Raw genomic sequence first — 17,509 nt, forward strand, 5'->3', positions numbered from 1 at the left:
CCGAATATGCTGAATATTTGTAATATTCGATCATCCCTAGTTATTATTACCAACTACTAGTGAGAGATTTTTTTTCTTAGCTTAACCATATTGTTTTAATTTGAGATGATCCAATCTTTTAAAATTCCATCTCACCATCTTCAACAAGATATTCCCAAAAAATGTCATTTGATATAAATTTAGAAATTATAATCTCAATACAGCAAAGCCTCTAAAGATCTGTCAAAAGGTCAAAGAGGATCAGTTTTTGCTTTTATTTTTGGCTGTTTATTTATTATTTATTTATTTTTTTAAATCCGCTACATGGTTCCTGATATATGGGACGTTTTATTTGGTGTTAACTTTTATGGTGTTTGATTGTCCTTAGGATACTCTGCATAATTATTCTGTGACCATGCCCCCTTGGCAGAGACTATGAAAATTAGCACCAAATAAAAAGACCTTTATTATTATTATTATTATTATTATTAATAATAATTATTATAGCACCATTTATTCCATGGCGCTTTACATGTGAAAAGAGTACACATAATAGGGACATGTACAATAATCATAAACAATACAAGGCACAGACTGGTACAGGAGGATAGAGGATCTCTGGTACCATGCAGAACATTATAAAAAAAAAATCGAACAAACAAAAAAAAATACTCAGGAAAACAGAAGGAATAAAATAAGACTGGCCAGTTTTCCCCTGATGGCAGGCCCTAGGTGGTGAAAATGGAAGATGCTGTTTATCAGAAAGGATGAGATAAGAAAAGCAATGCAGGTTCAACTCCGGAAAGCCATCATCCGCAACCGCCCTCTGCATACAGGTTGTGTGTATGGGTCAAATATTTAGTTAAATAGTTACATAGTTACTTAGGTTGAAAAAAGACCTAGGTCCATCTAGTTCAACCTTCCTCCACCAGTTCTACATTTGGTCACTAAGTCATTTATAACCAACAATGTTGTGTGTACTGAGGAAATCATCCAGCCCTTTTTTAAAACCCGTTATAGTATCTGCCATTACTACCTCTTGTGGTAGGGCATTCCACAGTCTGACTGCTCTAACTGTAAAGAACCCTTTCCTATTTAGCTGTCGGAATCGCTTTTCTTCCACTCGCAGTGAGTGCCCCCTGGTCCTTAGTATTGTCTTTAGAAGAAATAAGTCATGTGAGGTCTAGCCACTATTAGAACAAAGAAGTGTGCAAAATAGGTAAAAAAAAAAATACAACATGCACACTTTGTGAGGTAGACAGTTGATTTAAATTTCTGGAATGTTCAGATTTTTCTTTTGTCTTTTGTTTTTTTTACTAACAAAATAGAAAATGAAAAGCAAAAATATATTGCTTATGTCTTGTCCTTCTCACAAGCCAGGAAGCAAACTATTCATGAAACACAAGCCTTGGTTTTAGTATTTTTTTCAGTAGCAGAATTATAACAGAGGGGTATTATACTGTTCTCCTTCTTTGCAGTGTGTGAAAAATAAAGAAACCTGTCTGGTAACAAATTGTTATTAACCTACAGATATGGATTTAATTTGCAGGTTAATAGCATTCTGAATCTGCCCAGTATCAACACGGAGAGCTCTGCTGCCCAGAGGAAATTAACTGTATTCTTCCCGACAGCCTTAAGTGGGCTTTACACGCTACGATATCGTTAATGAATTATCGTCGGGTTCACGTTGTTTGTGACGCACATCCGGCGTCATTAACGATATCGCAGTGTGTGACAGTTATGTGCGACCTAAAACGATCGCAAAAGTGGCAAAAATCGTTTGCCGCGGAGAGGTCGTCCTGAAACAAAAAATCGTTTTCTTCTAATTAGCGATGTTGTTCCTCGTTCCTGCGGCAGCACACATCGCTGTGTGTGACACCGCAGGAGCGACAAACATCTCCTTACCTGCCTCCACCGACTATGCGTAAGGAAGGAGGTGGGTGGGATGTTTACGTCCCGCTCATCTCTGCCCCTCCGCTTCTATTGGCCACCTGCCGTGTGACGTCGCTGTGATGCCGCACGGCCCGCCCCCTAGAAAGGAGGCGGATCACCGGCTAGAGCGACGTCGCAGGACAGGTAAGTGCGTGTGACAGGGCTAAGCGAGGTTGTGCGCGACGGGCAGCGATTTGCCCGTGTCGCACAACCGACGGGGGCGGGTACGATCACTTGCGATCTCGCTAGCGAGATCACAGTGTGTAAAGCCCGCTTTAGGCTTTCAGTCTGTGCATTAGAGCCAACTGTCAGTCCGGAATATTGTGCTTTCCAGGTAAAATATTAATTACATCTTATGTAATATGTCCTATAAATCTTGGTTACCTGAAGCAGAACATATGCAGGATTAAAAATAATAGCCAAGCAACTGATATTGCTTACCTCCTCCAGGAACACCACCGACTCCCACTAGAGAAAAAAATAGTAGGGAATTAATATGCAATTAATTAAAAATAGACTGATCAAAGTTATTTAAATTGTACTATAAGAAATGCAGCCTATCTATAACTAAGAAAAATGTAGAGTGGCATCTAAAAGTTGGGGCACCCCTGGTCAATATTATTTTTATTGTGAACAGTTAAACAAGTTAAAGATGAAATAATCTCTAAAAGGCAGAAAGTTAAAGATGACACATTTCCTTTGTGGTTTAGGCAAATGAAAAAACATTTTAATCTTTTATATTTTAAAATTAACAAAAAAGTAAAATGGGCTGATGCTAAAGTTTGGGCACCCTGCATGACTAGTATCTAGTAGCACCCCCTTGGCAAATATCACAGCTTGAAAATGCTTTTTGTATACAGCCAAGAGTTTTTCAATTCATATTTGAGGGATTTTCACCAATTCTCTTTGGAAAAGTCTTCCAGTTTTTTTGAGATTCCTAGGTCATCTTGCATGCACTGCCCTTTTGAGGTCTAGCCACAGATTTTCAATGGTGTACAGATCAATGGACTGTGCGGGTCATTGTAAAACCTTCATCTTGCCCCTTTTGATGTAGTCTATTGTGGATTTTACCATGTGTTAAGGATCATTAGACATTTGCAGAAGCCATCCTCTTATCAAATTTAGCTTTTTTACAGATGGTGTTATGTTTTCATCAAGAATTTGTTGAAATTTAATTGAATCCTTTCTTCTCGCTACCAGTGAAATGTTCCTCATGCCATTGGCTACAACACAACCCCAAAGTATGATTGATCCACCCCCATGCTTAATGGTTCATGAATTGTTCTTTTTCTGAAATTCTGTATCCTTTATTCTCCACACATATCTTTGTTCATTGTGGCTAAAATGTTCTATTTTAACCTCATCAGTCAACTGGACTTGTTTCCAAAATGCATCAGCCTTGTTTAGATGTTCTTTTGCATACTTCTGAAGCTGAATTTTATGGTGAGGATGCAGGAGAGGTTCTATTCTGATGACTCTGCTATGAAGGCCATATTTTTGCAGGTGTCTCTCAACAGTAAAACAATGTATCACAACTCCAGAGAGTGCTATATCTGCCTGAAGGTCTTTTGCAGTCAAATGGGGGTTCTCATTTGCCTTTCTAGCAATTCTGCAAGCAGCTTTCACAGAAATTTTGCTTGGTCTTCCAGACCTTATCTTGACCTCCACTGTTCCTTAACTGTCATTTCTTAATTGTATGTCGAACTGAGGAAAGGACAACTTGAAAATACTTTGCTGTCTTATGGCCTTCTCCTGCTTTGTGGGCCTCCACCATTTTCATGTTCAGAGTGCTAGGCAGCTGCTTAGAAGAACCCATGGCTGCTCTTTTTTGGCACAATGTTAAAGGAGGCTGAGTTTTTATAAAGTTGTGAAATCAGCATCACTTGGCCTTTCCTAATGATGATAAACAGACTAATTAAGGTCTGAATCCTTGGTCAAAGTTATCTCGGCACACAAATCTCCAAGGGTGCCCAAACATTTGCATTGGTCTATTCTCCTTTTTATAATTTTTAAAATGTAAAAGATAAAATATTTTTTTTTACCTAAAATTAAAAGGAAATGTGTCATCTTTAACTTTATGCCTTTTAGAGATCATTTCATCTTCAACTTGCTTAACTATTCACAATAACAGTAATTTTGACCAGGGGTGCCCAAACTTTTACATGCCACTGTAGGTTACCGATTACACTTTATATGTGGCAAGATATTGGATCTGAAGGTCTTATTATAAAAGGCCTTACTTGAATAATAAGAGGGGTGTAATTTTGTAGCAGTTTAAATAAAGAGGCTACAATTTTTAGCAAAAGATATTGCATAATCTTCATACATTAACAAAAAGCTCTTTAAGACCTGATGAAGGTGGTGTACTATCTTGAAATTCCAAGTCAAAATATCTGACTAACTGCTTTTGAAAATTAAGTCTAATATTGAAATGAGAGCTGGACTCATAAAATACTCATTTTACTATCAAGAATTTACAGCCATTTTAACATGTTTTTTATAGTAAGTACACCAACATCAACAGGTCTAGTAGCGCTATTTAACAAGATATACAGTTTGCATTGTTACATATGGTGACAGATCCTCTTTAAAATTTGCACAGATGAAAAGCACTTTAATAAAAATTTTGCGTTGCATGTTTTTAACAATTTTTTTTATGATTTTTTATCACAGCTATATCATGTCTATAGTCATAATTTTGCAATCCATCTATCTGTAATTTGGCAAGATGTATATATAGCTGTGACATAATAAACATAACAACCACTGTTTAATGCCTCTTGACATCAATGCATGGTAGCATTCATTTGGCAGGCCACAGAGAAAGATACAGCACACAGACTAGTATGAGCAGATGATTAGGCACAAATACTGCATGTAAAATAAACACATTTATATATTATTTGCACATTATGTATGCATAAACAGTTGAAACCAGAAGTTTACATTTACATCCACTATCTATAGACACATCTGCATGTTTTTCTCACTATCTAACATGAAATCAGAATAAACCTTTCCTATTTTAGGTCAATTAGGAAACAAAATAATATATATATTTGCCAAATGCCAGAATAATGAGAGAGAGAATGTTATTTTTTTACTTTCCGTAAAGTCAAAAATTTACATACATTTCATTAGTATTTGGTGGCATTGCCCTTAAACTGTATGAGTTGGCTTAAATGTTTTGGATATCCTTCCACAAGCTTTTCACAATAGTTGGTAGAAATTTGGGTCCATTCCTCCTGACAGAACTGGTGTAACTGAGCCATGTTTGTAGGTTGCTTTGCTCGCACCGGCCTTTTCAGCTTTGCACATAAATTTTAATAGGATTGAGATCAGGGCTTTGTGATGGCCGCTCCAAAACATTGACTTTGTTATCCTTAAGCCACTTTGTAACCAGTTTGGCAGTATGCTTCATATGGTCATTGACCATTTGGAAGACCCATTTCCACCCAAGCTTTAAGTTCCTGGCTGATGTCTTGAGATGTTGCTTCAGTATTGCCACAAAATCTTCTTTCCTCATGATGCCATCTATTTTGTGAAATGCACTAGTCCCTCCTGCAGAAAAACAACTCCACAACATGATGCTGTCACCACCATGTTTCACAGTTGGTTTGGTGTTCTTAGGCTTCAAAGAAGTGTCTCCCTTTTTCCTCCAAACATAACGATGGTCATTATGGCCAAAAGTTCAATTTTAGTTTCATCACACCACAGGACATGTCTCCAAAAATTAAGGTTGTTGATCCTGTGTGCATTTGCAAACATTAATCTGGCTTTTTTATGTTTCTTTTGGAATAATCACTTCTTCCTGGCAGAGTGGCGTTTCAGCCCATGTTAATACAGTACTCGTTTCACTGTGGGTAATGACATAATCTTACCAGTTTCCACCAGCATCTTCACAAGGTCTTTTGCTTTTGTTCTTGGGTTGATATGCACATGTCTGACCAAAGCAGTGCGTTTCAAGTGTGCATTAAAATACAGCCACAGGTGTGTCTCTAACTCAGATGTTGCCAATAAACCTATCAGAAGCTTCCAAAGACATGACATCATCAGATGGGCGGTCCCATATTGTTTAAAGGCATAGTACTCTTAGTGCATGGAAACTTTTGACTTTGCAGAAAGTATTAAAAATGCCTTAAAACATTCTCTCTCTCATTTTTCTGGTATTTGGGAAATATAAATAATTTTGGTTCCTAATTGACCTAAAACGTTAAAGGTTTATTCTGATTTCATGTCAGATAGTGAGAAAAAGATGCAGATGTGTCTTTTTAAAAAATGTACTGTATGTAAACTTCTGGTTTCAACTGTACATAGTACACACACATGCCCACTTATGATGGCAATACAGGGAAATTGTGATGTGCACATAGAGTGACAGCAGAAATATGTCTGGAGCCTAGAAAACCCCTCTGAAATGTGATTTCTGTAATTATTTTTCATTATTTTTTGTAATTTCAAAGGGATGTATAGAAAGGTACAAGTATATAAAGATAGATCTCTATATACTTGTACATTATGGCTATAATGAAGAAAAATACTATTTAGATCTTTAGGTAGAGAAAATTCTCATCATTGTTTGTGTATTATTTATATTCGGTGTTCCTATCAGTTATCAATTGCATATATTAGCACACACCTCCTGTAGGAAGACCGCCAACGCCATAGCCAGCTGTAATGAGAAAGGAGCATACAATTAATTTAATATTTCACATTTGGCTTCTCATTAATTTACAGTGATATTATGGCAGGACATGTATTGGGAGAAAGAGCAACTGCCAATAAGCCACTATTTAGATAGAGGGTTAGAGCCATAAACTTAATGTTTCCCCTGTAGGAGGGAAAGTCTAGCTCCAATTGTTACACAGTTCACTTATTCTTCAGTATAGTTGGCTTGTTTAGTAATTGTACCCACTTACACAATTTTTCTTACATTTTTGAGACATTCATTTGACATAGTTTCACCAGCAACTCACCTCCAGTCTTAGGTGGTTTAGCACCAACACCCCCAACACCTAGACATTAAAACGATAAAAATAAACTGAAAAAGTCAAGATTAGCAAAAAATGCTGAATGCTAATATTAATGCTCCTATGTTATAGTTAATTCTGTTATTATATATTATCTTTTAATATGCGATAGTCTTAAACACGTCTTGTCACTTGACAAAAAATTAAGTTAATTACCTTCTAAAAAATCCCTAAGCTCCCCTAATTCTGGCACTTTTTTTTCCATTTTGCGCTGCATCACTCCATTACAGATATATTGACATTTGTTTCTTGTGGAGCACGCTTTGTGAAATCTCAGCTTGGCAGTCCAATTGAGAGTTTCTTCATAGTCTTCTTTGGGGCTGTGTTCCTTTACTCCTCACCTCCCAGACTCCGCCAGTCATAGTTTGGCAGCATCTAAGACTGATAGCCTGCTGGCTAAAGGCCCCTTTACACACTGCAACATCGCTAGCGATATCGCTGTAACGTCACCGGTTTTGTGACGTAATAGCGACCTCCCCAGCAACATTGCAGTGTGTGACACGCATCAACGACCTGGCCCCCACTGTTAGGACGCTGATCGCTACAAATCTTTCAGGACCATTTTTTGGTCCATTGTTTCCCGCTGCGCAGCATGCATCGTTGTGTTTGACACCGATACAACGACTTTGTTAGCGACTTCCCTTTCAAATAGCTGCTTTGACATGTCCCCAACGACCAGTGAGGTCGTTCTGTAGGTCCGTATCACTGCTGCGTTGTTGCCCAGGTCTGCCTGTTTGACAGGTCACCAGAGACTTTCTGGCGATCCCGGACAGGTCAGGATCGCTGGTGGGATCGCTAGAAAGTCTCAGTGTGTAAAGGGGCCTTAAGCTGCTGAGCTGTGATTGGCAATGTCTGTTTGAGAAGGGTAAGGGCACATGACCCCAAAGAAGACTGTGAAGTAACTCCCAGTTGGGCTGCAAAGCAGAGATTTCACACTCTGTGCTGCAGAAGAACAAATGTGAGTATCTTTGTAGTGGAGTGCTGCAGCGCAAAATGGAAATAAATGACACGATCAGGGGAGTTTAGGGATTTTTTAAAGTTAACTCTTTTTGTTTAAAGCAAGTGAAGTTCCTCTTTAAGTAGTTTTTGTTTAACTTGCCTGCTCCAGGGACACCACCAACTCCAGGGATGCCACCAACTCCGGGGATGCCACCAACTCCGGGGATGCCACCAACTCCGGGGATGCCACCAACTCCAGGGATGCCACCAACTCCAGGAATACCACCAACTCCTGGCACTCCTCCTACACCAGCTACACTGCCAACCCCAGGTACACCTTAGGAAACAATGATTTAGTCTGTTAAATTTGTCATTCCTATACAAGTTCCCTCTATCCAATTGTTCAGTTATTATGACAATGTAGGTTTACAGTATAGCATACATTGTATATAGACTATAAAATACACATGCCTGTATGGTTGGATACTATAAAACACCTGGTGTGGCAGTGACTAGTGATGGGCGAATAGTAACTATTCAGATTTGGAATATTCGTAATGAATCCCAAAGTACTATTTCGGTATTCATCACCAATAACAAACCTACTTCAAGTCAGTGGGGAACCCGAGCATTTTTCATGAAGATTCCCCAGAAAAATGCTCGGGTTCCCCATTTACTTGCATTAGGTTCGATATCCGTGATGATTACTGGAATAGAACTTTGGGATTCGTTACGAATAATTCCGAACACAAATAGTTACTATTAAACCATTGCTAACAGTGATGTGAAGCAGTGCTCAGGGGTTGTTGTTTAAAAGGGAACACTCAGAATTGACAATGGGTTCTTGTGGTTAACCCTTTTTAGTAGATTTCTTGATTGACGGAGGTTATTGTATATAATGATGTAATTATATGGACTTTATAAGTCCCAATGTAGCATCACAATAACTACTGAATAGCAATATATACACTAGTTGTGCTTTTGTGAGGTATATAAAGAACAACCAAAACTCAAATGATATATGTGTAATTTCTTAGAGGCAGATCATTAAATGGCTGCTTCCATTAACTGATTTGCAGCATTAATTGACAGCTGATCATCAAATATTTACCGATTGGTGGTCTTTTAGTAGCCGGTTTCGACTGCATGTAAACGATACTTGCTATACGATCTGTAATAGATCGTCAGTGTACATGGGCTGCCATTGTTCTTGGCTGGGAGATTCTCATTTACATAGGACGATTTGCTGTCAAGAACGATGATCAAGAGATCATTTTGCGTTTTGCTTGCGCATTGAATGATCGGCAATCTGATTATGGTGCAAGGTTATCTTGAACAGGCCTTTAGATGTCACTCTGACCGTATGTTAAAAGAGTGACACGATGTGTTAAGAATATGATATAGGATACAGTATTATAAACTTGCCATATTTTGGAGGTTTTCCACCAGGCTGAACACCCAGTTGAGGTATTCCTGATGAAAAACACAGGATTAATGAGACAGAAACAATGAAAATCTACATTTGCGGATTTGATATTATGAGTTGTTTAGAAATTCTACCTGCTCCTGGCAATAGTCCACCACCTGGCAAGACTCCACCACCTGGCAAGACTCCACCACCTGGCAATAGTCCACCACCTGGCAATACTCCACCACCTGGTAATACTCCACCAGCAGCTCCAGGATAAAAACCAGGTACAGCACCAGGAACAGCTCCGGGTATGCCTCCAGCTGCAGCTGCTACTCGGAATAATAAAAAAACAAATTATATTTTCTCATATCTAATTGATACAATTATAGAATAACTGCATTCATGGAAAATGTTTCACACATCACAAAGAATAAGTTAGACATTTTGATCAGTGGAGGCCTAAAGTGGAAGGGATAGAAACAGTCAACGCTGCTCAACTTTCAGTACTGCTCAATACTCAATGCTGCTCAACACTAAAAGCTGCTGAACAATTAACGCTGCTTAACACTTAATACTGCTCAACACTCTATGCTGCTCAACACTCTATGTGACGCCCTGGGCAAGCCAGGGGTCACAGGTCACAACACCACACACACCCCACATTCCCTGCAGGAACACGAAGGTCAGAACACAAATCCTTGTTGCCTTCCTCCAGGGGCTGATGTCCACACCAGGGGCTGGGCCAGGTGGTTGGCTCCGCCCACCGAGGAGTTCACAGCCCTAGAGGCGGGAAAACCAGGCAGATCAGTTAGGGAAGTGAAGGAGTAAACAGTGAAGAGTGAAGTGGTAGAGGAGCTCGAGTGAGGAGTAAGCAGATTAAGTGACAGTTGAAAAGCCTGAAGTTAGTCCGGGTGTGTGCCCCGGACTGAGACAGCAAGGTTGGCAGACGGCGGTGACCGTCTGCAGGAGAGGCTACTTGGAGGTTGCCGAAAGGACCGTGGACGGGTGGTGGCCCGGCAGTACCGGAGCGGTATACGAAGAGAAGCCAGCACCATTGGCAGGGGCCTTTCGGATCCCGGCAAGGCTTGGAGTCGCCGTAATTTGCCAAATCCGTCAGTGAAGGGGACCTCCGGGTCTCCCAACAATCAAGTCCCGATTGAAGGCAACAGTCCAACCGTTAGAGAGAGACACCGCCACCGCCAGGGCACCAGTTTCTCAGGGCCAGCGCCTGCGGACAAGAGAGGGGCTCCTCCAGCTCCTATCCAAGCTGGGGAGCGGGTTACCGGTGGGAACCCATCGCTACCAAAGAACCGTACTTAGGTGCAGGGAAGTGACTGTCACCGCTAACTGCAGGGAACATCAGCACCGTAGCCGTCCGAGGGACCCGTGAAGAGTGAAGTGGTAGAGGAGCTCGAGTGAGGAGTAAGCAGATTAAGTGACAGTTGAAAAGCCTGAAGTTAGTCCGGGTGTGTGCCCCGGACTAAGACAGCAAGGTTGGCAGACGGCGGTGACCGTCTGCAGGAGAGGCTACTTGGAGGTTGCCGAAAGGACCGTGGACGGGTGGTGGCCCGGCAGTACCGGAGCGGTATACGAAGAGAAGCCAGCACCATTGGCAGGGGCCTTTCGGATCCCGGCAAGGCTTGGAGTCGCCGTAATTTGCCAAATCCGTCAGTGAAGGGGACCTCCGGGTCTCCCAACAATCAAGTCCCGATTGAAGGCAACAGTCCAACCGTTAGAGAGAGACACCGCCACCGCCAGGGCACCAGTTTCTCAGGGCCAGCGCCTGCGGACAAGAGAGGGGCTCCTCCAGCTCCTATCCAAGCTGGGGAGCGGGTTACCGGTGGGAACCCATCGCTACCAAAGAACCGTACTTAGGTGCAGGGAAGTGACCGTCACTGCTAACTGCAGGGAACATCAGCACCGTAGCCGTCCGAGGGACCCGTCCAACCAGCCGTTTGTTTACCGTGAACTGTGTCATCATCCTTGGGCTGAGTGAGTACCTCCGTGCCGGGCGGCACAGCGCCACCCCTGCGTCCCTGCACCTCCACAGGCCCCATAACCCGCCTGTCCACCATCCCAACCCCATCACTGGGCCCCGGGAGCACCAAACCCCCTACCCACGGAGGGGTCAATCAACAACTAGCTGCTCCCTGTCACCGCTCCCGGGATTGCCATACAGAGCAGCGGTGGTGTCCCTACAATCACCACAACCGTGGGTTGCGTCACGGACAATAAACTATCCCAAAAACCAAACCCCTTTCACTCACGGGCGAGGAGCGCCGCTCGAGTCCCTGGGATCCGGCCCATCGCTTGAGCCACCGAGCAGCAGCAGGCCGCAGCAGCAGCCGGACCCGAGCAGTGGGAGAGCGCAGCGTCCCCTCCTCCGCCCGCGACAACTTGGCGTCACGAACAGGATCTTACCGCTCTGCCGTTGGGTAGAGGTGCGCCTTGTGACCGCCGGAGGTGTCCGGCCGGAAAATTTGAGAAGCCGCCATCTTTGGCGCGAAGAGTTCCCGCTCGAGCGTCTTCTCGAGTAGCAGAGGCGCGAAAGCCAAAACCCCGCCCCGATAGAGGAGGGGCCGAAAAGAGGCTAAGGGGGACGAAATGGCGACTGGATGTATGTAGCGCGCGGCTATACAAGCAAGGACGCCGGGACCCTGCGATTTGCCGAGCCTTGCAAAGAGATGTCTGTTCCACCTAGCTATGCGGAGGCTACTGAGCCGGTGCCCGGGACAGCGGCATGGCTGAGGGCCCAAACGGCAGGGATCTGCCGACACTACTGGAGCCAGATCTGCAGGCTGATGGAACAGTGGACCGCAGAGGTGGAGGATGCAGCTGCAGTTGCACGAGTGTATGGAATGGAGGCCATGATGGAGGAGCTGGTGAGTAACCCACGCCCCTGTGTCCCCGAGGGACCGGCCGCTGCGGCTGAGGGACCCGGTCTACCCCTGGCCCCCATGCTACCTCCATCCTCCTTGCTCGTGCACCACACTGCGCCTGGTCCGTCGGGCGTATACCCATCCGTGACAGTGGCGGAGAGAGTGGCAAGCCTGGAGGCTGCGGCAGCTGGCGGCAACCCGCCTGACGCAAGGACGGACGATAGTGATTCCGGGCCTGATACCGAGCCCGTTTCGGAGGAGGATGAGGGAGTCGTCGCCCTGCATGGCATGGAGGCCACGTATATCCCCCGAAGTGGAAATAACGGGTATCGGGCGGACCTTCCTCGCCATGCTTGCTGTGCGCTGGAGGGGCTGGTGCCCGTGTTCTTCCACCCAGAGCCGGGTGAGGAGGACGAAAGTGCGCAGTAAGGGCAGCGGGACACCGTTGCACCGTCCCCGTTGGGACCAGAAAGTCTGTGTGCATTTTGAAAGTTTTGAAAAAGTTTGCAAATGAGAGATGATAAGAGAAAATGAAACCGTGAAGTTCACCTGATTACCGTGTTTTGGAAAACCGGCCGTTGCCGGCACCGTTGTCCCCGTGGGGACCGTTGGAAAATTGTTTGAATAGGGAACTCTCTATGGACAAGCCCGTGAACTTGCAGGGCAACCACAAACGTTAAGTGGCTTGTAAATAAAAAAAAAATGTTTTTGTTGCAGCACCGTTACCGCCTCCGGAGAGGCAGGTTGGAGGGAGGGCCCGCAGTAGAGCAGGCTGGGGCCCAGCCACCACAGGAACCGGTGGCTACCCTCTGGAGGGGAAGGACAGATCCCGCTCGGGTAACTTGGTTCAGGACTGGGGTCAAGGGGTGCTGCCTGTTTTCTAGGGGCAGCATCAAGGCCAGGTTACTTGGGTGGGAGAGAGCAGCAGCCGCAACCGTTTGTTACCGTAACGTTTAAGCAATGTGCCTCCCGATGTGGGATGATGTTCTTTTACTTGTATTGTGTCTTTTTATTATCTTTTCAGAAAAAAAAAAAAAAAGAGGAAAATAAAACCGGTGTTGGACGGGCAGCCCGAGGACGGTCTGCGTTTTGCCAAGGGGGAATGTGACGCCCTGGGCAAGCCAGGGGTCACAGGTCACAACACCACACACCCCACATTCCCTGCAGGAACACCAAGGTCAGAACACAAATCCTTGTTGCCTTCCTCCAGGGGCTGATGTCCACACCAGGGGGTGGGCCAGGCGGTTGGCTCCGCCCACCGAGGAGTTCACAGCCCTGGAGGCGGGAAAACCAGGCAGATCAGTTAGGGAAGTGAAGGAGTAAACAGTGAAGAGTGAAGTGGTAGAGGAGCTCGAGTGAGGAGTAAGCAGATTAAGTGACAGTTGAAAAGCCTGAAGTTAGTCCGGGTGTGTGCCCCGGACTGAGACAGCAAGGTTGGCAGACGGCGGTGACCGTCTGCAGGAGAGGCTACTTGGAGGTTGCCGAAAGGACCGTGGACGGGTGGTGGCCCAGCGGTACCGGAGCGATATACGAAGAGAAACCAGCACCATTGGCAGGGGCCTTTCGGATCCCGGCAAGGCTTGGAGTCGCCGTAATTTGCCAAATCCGTCAGTGAAGGGGACCTCCGGGTCTCCCAACAATCAAGTCCCGATTGAAGGCAACAGTCCAACCGTTAGAGAGAGATATCGCCACCGCCAGGGCACCAGTTTCTCAGGGCCAGCGCCTGCGGGCAAGAGAGGGGCTCCTCCAGCTCCTATCCAAGCTGGGGAGCGGGTTACCGGTGGGAACCCATCGCTACCAAAGAACCGTACTTAGGTGCAGGGAAGTGACTGTCACCGCTAACTGCAGGGAACATCAGCACCGTAGCCGTCCGAGGGACCCGTCCAACCAGCCGTTTGTTTACCGTGAACTGTGTCATCATCCTTGGGCTGAGTGAGTACCTCCGTGCCGGGTGGCACAGTGCCACCCCTGCGTCCCTGCACCTCCACAGGCCCCATAACCCGCCTGTCCACCATCCCAACCCCATCACTGGGCCCCGGGACCACCAAACCCCCTACCCACGGAGGGGTCAATCAACATCTAGCTGCTCCCTGTCACCGCTCCCGGGATTCCCATACAGAGCAGCGGTGGTGTCCCTACAATCACCACAACCGTGGGTTGCGTCACGGACAATAAACTATCCCAAAAACCAAACCCCTTTCACTCACGGGCGAGGAGCGCCGCTCGAGTCCCCGGGATCCGGCCCATCGCTCGAGCCACCGAGCAGCAGCAGGCCGCAGCAGCAGCGGCAGCCGGACTCGAGCAGTGGGAGAGCGCAGCGTCCCCTCCTCCGCCCGCGACAACTACACTGCTCAACACTCAACGCTGCTCAATAATCTACACTGCTCAACACTCTACACTGCTCAAAACTCTACACTGCTCAACACTCTACACTGCTCAACACTCTACACTGCTCAACACTCTACACTGCTCAACACTCTACACTGCTCAACACTCTACACTGCTCAACACTCTACACTGCTCAACACTCAATGCTCCTCAACACTCTACACTGCTCAACACTCTACACTGCTCAACACTCTACACTGCTCAACACTACACTGCTCAACACTCAAAGCTGCTCAACACTCAGCGCTGCTCAACACTCTACACTGCTCAACACTCTACACTGCTCAACACACAACGCTGCTCAACACTCAGCGCTGCTCAACACTCAGGGCTGCTCAAGACTCAACGCTGCTCAACATTCAATGCTGCTCAGCACTCAGCGCTGCTAAAACTCGTTGCTGCTCAACACTCAGCGCTGCTTCACACTCAATGCTGCTCAACACTCAGCGCTGCTAATACTCAGTGCTACTCAGCACTCAGCGCTTCTCAACACTGCTCAACACTTAGCGCTGCTCAACACTCAACGCTGCTCAACACTCAATACTCAACGTTGCTCAACATTCAGCTACTCTCCTCCATGACCGGACACTGTATCGATAAAAGGTCTTTAGAGCTTTTGCCTCTTCATTTTACTGATTGGTGACGGTTTTAGCACCTCTGGGATCTCCACTCTAACTTGGAAAACAATTTCTGAAAGATCTTTCCTTTCTTGTAATGTTTTAAATTCAATGAAATCCACAAATGACTAAACAATAGAACAAGCAACTGTCTAAAAGACCTATAAGGGTGAATGTTGCCTAAATGAACCCATCGGGTCGTTATTATGTGGAGAAACTTTTTCTCACAGACTTTTCAAGAGACGTGTCATGTTGTTTCCTGCTGCCCCAAGTTATTATTACATAATACCTAAAAAATCCATAAACAGGATTACATTATGAAAACTTCAAAGATGCTGTTTATCAGCTGTGATTGTTCAAAGGGGTTGATGTGGAATATAGCTTTACATATGGAAAAAGCAAACATCCTCCTTAAGATCGGGTCAATTGCTTACAGAGCACAATGTATATGTATCATAATAAATTAGTCCATATATTTGGATTTCCAGCCAAATCAATGAATGAGAGGTAATATACAGTATAAGGAGGGTATACTGGCTTAGATTAAAGAGTGTTTTACCTGTAAACAGTGCCACTCTTGCCCATGGGCTCTGTCTGGCATTTTCATTATCTGAGTGAATGGGGCTTTCCTGCAATACCAGGCACATCCCATGTAGCAGAGTGGCTCTGTTATAAGAAGCAAAATCCCAATTTGGGTGCAGATATCACATTATGACATGGGCAATATGGGATTTCTGCTTTCCATGAGCTAAGAACTGAACGGTACACAAGGGGGATCCTTGTTTTACAAGTGGGGACAAAAGCTTTTGGACAGTTAAATGTAATGTAATCATTCTCTGTCTTTCAGGATAACGCTAATTTATGTTGTACTGAAGGGACCCCCAACTCTAAGCACAGGTCTTTCAAATATAAGTCCTGCAATAGCTTTACATGTCCAATCTGTTCCTCTATTACTCAGAAATCAGCGTTAAAATTTAAAAGGCAATGAGGCAGAAGAGCTATTTGTAGATCTGAAGCCTCTGTCACTCCAGCTCTTTTCCCCTCCCAGCACCACCTCTTTCTTCTTGATTGACAGGTTTTTTTTTGCCTGCAGTCACACAACATAGAGGCTTAGAAAAAAGGTATGGCTAAGCTCCACCGTTTTTATAATTAGGTGCTCTGGAGAAAAAATGAGACTATAATATGAAGTAAACTCCGGCACTCAAAAAAGGGGTTATGTTGTGAATATTCTTTTATTCAAGATATAAATTTGTAACAAAACAAAACGTTTCGGCTATTTGCCTTCTTTAACTGAAGAAGGCAAATAGCCGAAACGTTTTGCTTTGTTATAAATTTATATCTTGAATAAAAGAATATTCACAACTTAACCCCTTTTTTGAGTGCTGAAGTTTACTTCATATTACAACATAGAGGCTGTCAGAGAAGCAGGAAGATAACAGAGAGTAGTGAAGTAGGGCTTTCAAAGCCGTGCCAATGACCGCTAAGACCGATTGTAAGATTAATGTTACTTTTTATTACATATTCAGGTCAACGCGTTTCTGGAGTCTCTGCTCCCTTCTTCAGGACATACAGGAAAAAGTACATCAAATCTGCTGGAAACACGAGGAATACAAGATCTATATACACTATAGAGAAGCAGGAAGAGGAGGCACTGGGCAGGGAATAGAGCTGGAGTGACAGAGGCTTCAGATCCGCAAATTGTTCTGCAGTTTCATTTCAATTTCCATTAAAATGCTGATTTCTCAGTAATGGAGGAATGGACTGGCCATGTAAGGGTATGGCAGGACTAGTCCTTGAAAGAGCTGTGGGTATAAATAGTTTGGAGATGGAATCCTGCTGACAGATTTCCTTTTGATAAAACAACTTAATACAGAGAAATTAAACATTTGGAAAAAAAAACATTGTAAATGAATGGACGGAGGGCCTCACCTCCATATTTTGCTGCTTTAGCTGCGGCTTTAGCAGCTGCGGCTTGAGCTCCAACCCCTAAAAACAGAACAGGAAGCCTGGTCAGTAGATGTCACCATGTTCAGAGCAATCGGAGCACACCTGCCTATATTACATCACAGAGCAAATCACAGAACAACCCTGCCATAAAAGATGAAAGACGGAAATAACGGTTAACTCCTTTCTGACCACCAAAGAGTGGACAGAATAAATTAAATGGACAGTCCGTAGACAATTGTAAAATCCATATTAAATTATACTTCCCATGCTTAGCAGCACAGAATAAATAAAGTGCAATATTCAAAGCAGATGCTGAACAGTATGGTAATTTTATATACAATAGAAAAAGCAAATGGCCAGCAAAATGATATATAGCTCAAAATTACC

The 17,509-nt window shown here is 44.4% G+C and overlaps 1 protein-coding gene across 7 annotated transcripts in view; it reads right to left on the reverse strand.

Annotated features, from left to right (window-relative positions):
• The window catches only part of ELN (elastin), a 139,797-nt gene that overhangs the window by 44,504 nt on the left and 77,784 nt on the right, over positions 1-17,509 (reverse strand). For all 7 annotated transcript variants that reach the window (XM_075335381.1, XM_075335380.1, XM_075335375.1 and 4 more), the window contains exons 21-27: positions 17,105-17,161; positions 9,441-9,620; positions 9,306-9,353; positions 8,041-8,217; positions 6,888-6,926; positions 6,551-6,583; positions 2,353-2,379 (exon numbers count right to left, since the gene is read on the reverse strand). In XM_075335381.1, the coding sequence (XP_075191496.1) occupies positions 2,353-2,379; positions 6,551-6,583; positions 6,888-6,926; positions 8,041-8,217; positions 9,306-9,353; positions 9,441-9,620; positions 17,105-17,161 (561 nt within the window). The remainder of the gene's footprint in view (positions 1-2,352; positions 2,380-6,550; positions 6,584-6,887; positions 6,927-8,040; positions 8,218-9,305; positions 9,354-9,440; positions 9,621-17,104; positions 17,162-17,509) is intronic.

The sequence above is a fragment of the Anomaloglossus baeobatrachus genome, chromosome 2 (assembly GCF_048569485.1).
Source record: "Anomaloglossus baeobatrachus isolate aAnoBae1 chromosome 2, aAnoBae1.hap1, whole genome shotgun sequence".
In the NCBI taxonomy this organism is placed as follows: domain Eukaryota; kingdom Metazoa; phylum Chordata; class Amphibia; order Anura; family Aromobatidae; genus Anomaloglossus; species Anomaloglossus baeobatrachus.